We start from the raw sequence: 2728 nt of genomic DNA, 5'->3' as shown, positions 1-2728 counted from the left end.
CAACTCCTGGGCTCAAGCGAGTCTCTTGCCTCCGCCTCCCAAGTAGCTGGGACCACAGGCGCCCGCCACAACGCCTGGCTATTTTTTGGTTGCAGCAGTCATTGTTGTTTGGCGGGTCCGGGCTGGGGATTCGAACCCGCCACCTTAGGTGTACGTGGCTGGGGACACTATTAATAGAGGGACTTCACTCAGCAAACGCAAAGAGTATAGCCTGGCTCATTGTACCCTCAATGATTCCCCAGCAATTTTAAAAAAAGGGTATTTTAGGTAGCACAGATGTTTTTATGGTAACCCTATTATCTTCTGTAAAGTGGACAGATTTGGTAACTTCATGACAAACTTGACAGGCACGCATAAGTGCACACACACACAAACACTCCTGCCGTTGCTTCCTCTTTGTCTGATGTAAAGAGATTTAATATCAAGTATAAATATGGCATTTATCCATATCTGCCTGATAACCAAGTAAAATGTCTGCTGCATCATGTTTCCCTAGAAAGCTGTTTTTCTTTTTTTGAGACACAGTCTCATGATGTCGCCCTCAGTAGAGTGCTGTGGCATCACAGCTCACAGCAACCTCAAACTCTTGGGATTAAGTGATTCTCTTGCCTCAGCCTCCCTAGTAGCTGGGACTACAGTCACCTACCACAATGCCTGGCTATTTTTTATTGCAGTTGCCATTGTTGTTTTAGCTGGCCCGAGCTGGGATCAAACCCACCAGCCTTGGTGTATGTGGCTGGCACCGTTACCACTGTGCTATAGGTGCCAAGCCAGGTATTTTTCAATGTACTTTTTTTTTCTGTGCCAGGCACTGTGCCTCTGTGCTAGATACTTTCTTTGCATTACTTAAAATTCCTCACAAGCTTTCTGAGAATAAAGAGGAAGGATAAAAACGACTGTGATAAAGCACTGACATACTTCACTCTTTTCCTTGGGATTCAAGTAGCTAACACCCACAGGAAGCCTCTAAAAACATCCTAATATCCCAATGCCTCCTCTGACAGCTTTCAGTAGTAACTGATGCTACTAGCTACTAATCTCATAAACCTAGCAGAAGGTACCATTTAAGAAGAAACAATAGTCTATATAATTAACACTAAGTAAACCTTAGATACATGAATTAACTGTATTCCAAAGCATGACTTCAGTTCAATTTAGAAATATTCAGTCCACATTGCTAGTTGTTACCCACCTCCTTCTGAAAGCCGGTGCAAGTTATATGAACAACTCCTGAGTTTAACAAACAAGTGGCATCTAAAAAGAGATTTTAAAAAATTCATTTATATATCATACTTAAAATGGCATTAATACTGTAAGATTTATCCAAATAACAGACCTGTAGACAAGTTGTCCAATTATATAATAAACTTAAAAATAAGCTTTTCCAAGTATTTTCATCCTGAGGATAACAAACCTTATTATAAATGTACTCATTATGAAATAGCTATTACCTTTTCTAGTGAATTCAAAATAGGTGATAATTTCTTTACAAAACATATTAAATTTCTCATGTACATACATCCAATTAATTTCCTAAGTTATCTGTGTGTTTATGAACAGATAACACTACATGTGTTAACTATACACATCTACACACTCCTGCATGTTACTTTTCTCAAAAGATCATGTTAAGGAACTACATACCGAAGTTATAAGTACTTGGATTAAAAAACTGCTCAGGAGGTGGATATGAAGGAGGAACTCCTCGACTTAAACTTCTCTCATGTACTAATATGTCCAAGATATGATGTGGAGATATCCTATTTACAACAGAATCCAATGACCACAGAGCAAAGTAAGAGCAATTGTGTAGATATTCCCCAGATCTAAAAGAAAATTTAAAACATTACTAAGTTATTAATTAGCTATGCATACAAATACCTAAAGGAGAGAGAAGAGAGAGAAAAGAAAGAATCATACCTTAATGAGTCTGGCATTTGTGCATGGTACCAACGATTTATGTCAAAAAGTCCTAAATACATGGATGGTTTTCCCTGTCCGTATATATTCACTTGCCAGGTAAAGACTGAAACACTAGTGTCAGGAGATAGAGCTGGGGGAAAAAACAAAAGATAATTTATAAACATAAAACAAAAAATCTCAAAGTAAAATCCCCCTCATAGCATTATAGCAAGATTGTCTCATAAATTAAAAGGTTTAACCATATTTCATTTGATTGGTCAAACATATTTCTGAGTAAATGATATGAACAGGCACTTTTCAAAAGATATACAAGTGACCAATAAAATTGAAAAAATGCTCAACATCACAAATCACCAGGGAAATGCAAATTAAAATCACAATGAGATGCCATCTTACAGTCACTATTAAAAAGTTAAAAAGCAGGTGGCGCCTGTGGCTCAAAAGGGCCCCATATGCCAGAGGTGGTGGGGTTCAAACCCAGACCCAGCCAAAAACTGCAACAACAAAAAAAAATGTTAAAAAGTAAGGGCCAAACATAGTGGTAGTGGCTCAGGCCTATAATCTCAGCACTCTGGGAGACCGAGGAGGTGGGTAGACTATTTGAGCTCAGGAGTTTGAGACCAGCCTGGGCAAAAGTGAGACCCTGTCTCTCTAAAAATAGCCAGGTGTTGCGGCAGGTGCTTGTAGTCCCAGCTAGTTGGGAGGCTAAGGCAAAGATGATCTCTTGAGCCCAAGAGTTTGAGGTTGCTGTGAGTTATGATGTCACAGCACTCTACCAAGGACAACAAAGTGAGACTCTGTCCCA

At 39.2% G+C, this 2728-nt stretch overlaps 1 protein-coding gene across 4 annotated transcripts in view; it reads right to left on the bottom strand.

Annotated features, from left to right (window-relative positions):
* The window catches only part of AHCTF1 (AT-hook containing transcription factor 1), an 87034-nt gene that overhangs the window by 48036 nt on the left and 36270 nt on the right, over window positions 1-2728 (bottom strand). For all 4 annotated transcript variants that reach the window (XM_012810759.2, XM_023518558.1, XM_023518556.1 and 1 more), the window contains 3 exons: window positions 1921-2053; window positions 1645-1826; window positions 1193-1254 (listed from right to left, as the gene is read on the bottom strand). In XM_012810759.2, the coding sequence (XP_012666213.1) occupies window positions 1193-1254; window positions 1645-1826; window positions 1921-2053 (377 nt within the window). The remainder of the gene's footprint in view (window positions 1-1192; window positions 1255-1644; window positions 1827-1920; window positions 2054-2728) is intronic.

Source organism: Otolemur garnettii, unplaced genomic scaffold (assembly GCF_000181295.1).
Source record: "Otolemur garnettii isolate 467f Iridium unplaced genomic scaffold, OtoGar3 scaffold00141, whole genome shotgun sequence".
In the NCBI taxonomy this organism is placed as follows: Eukaryota; Metazoa; Chordata; class Mammalia; order Primates; family Galagidae; genus Otolemur; species Otolemur garnettii.
This window is presented reverse-complemented; position numbering and strand designations above follow the sequence as displayed.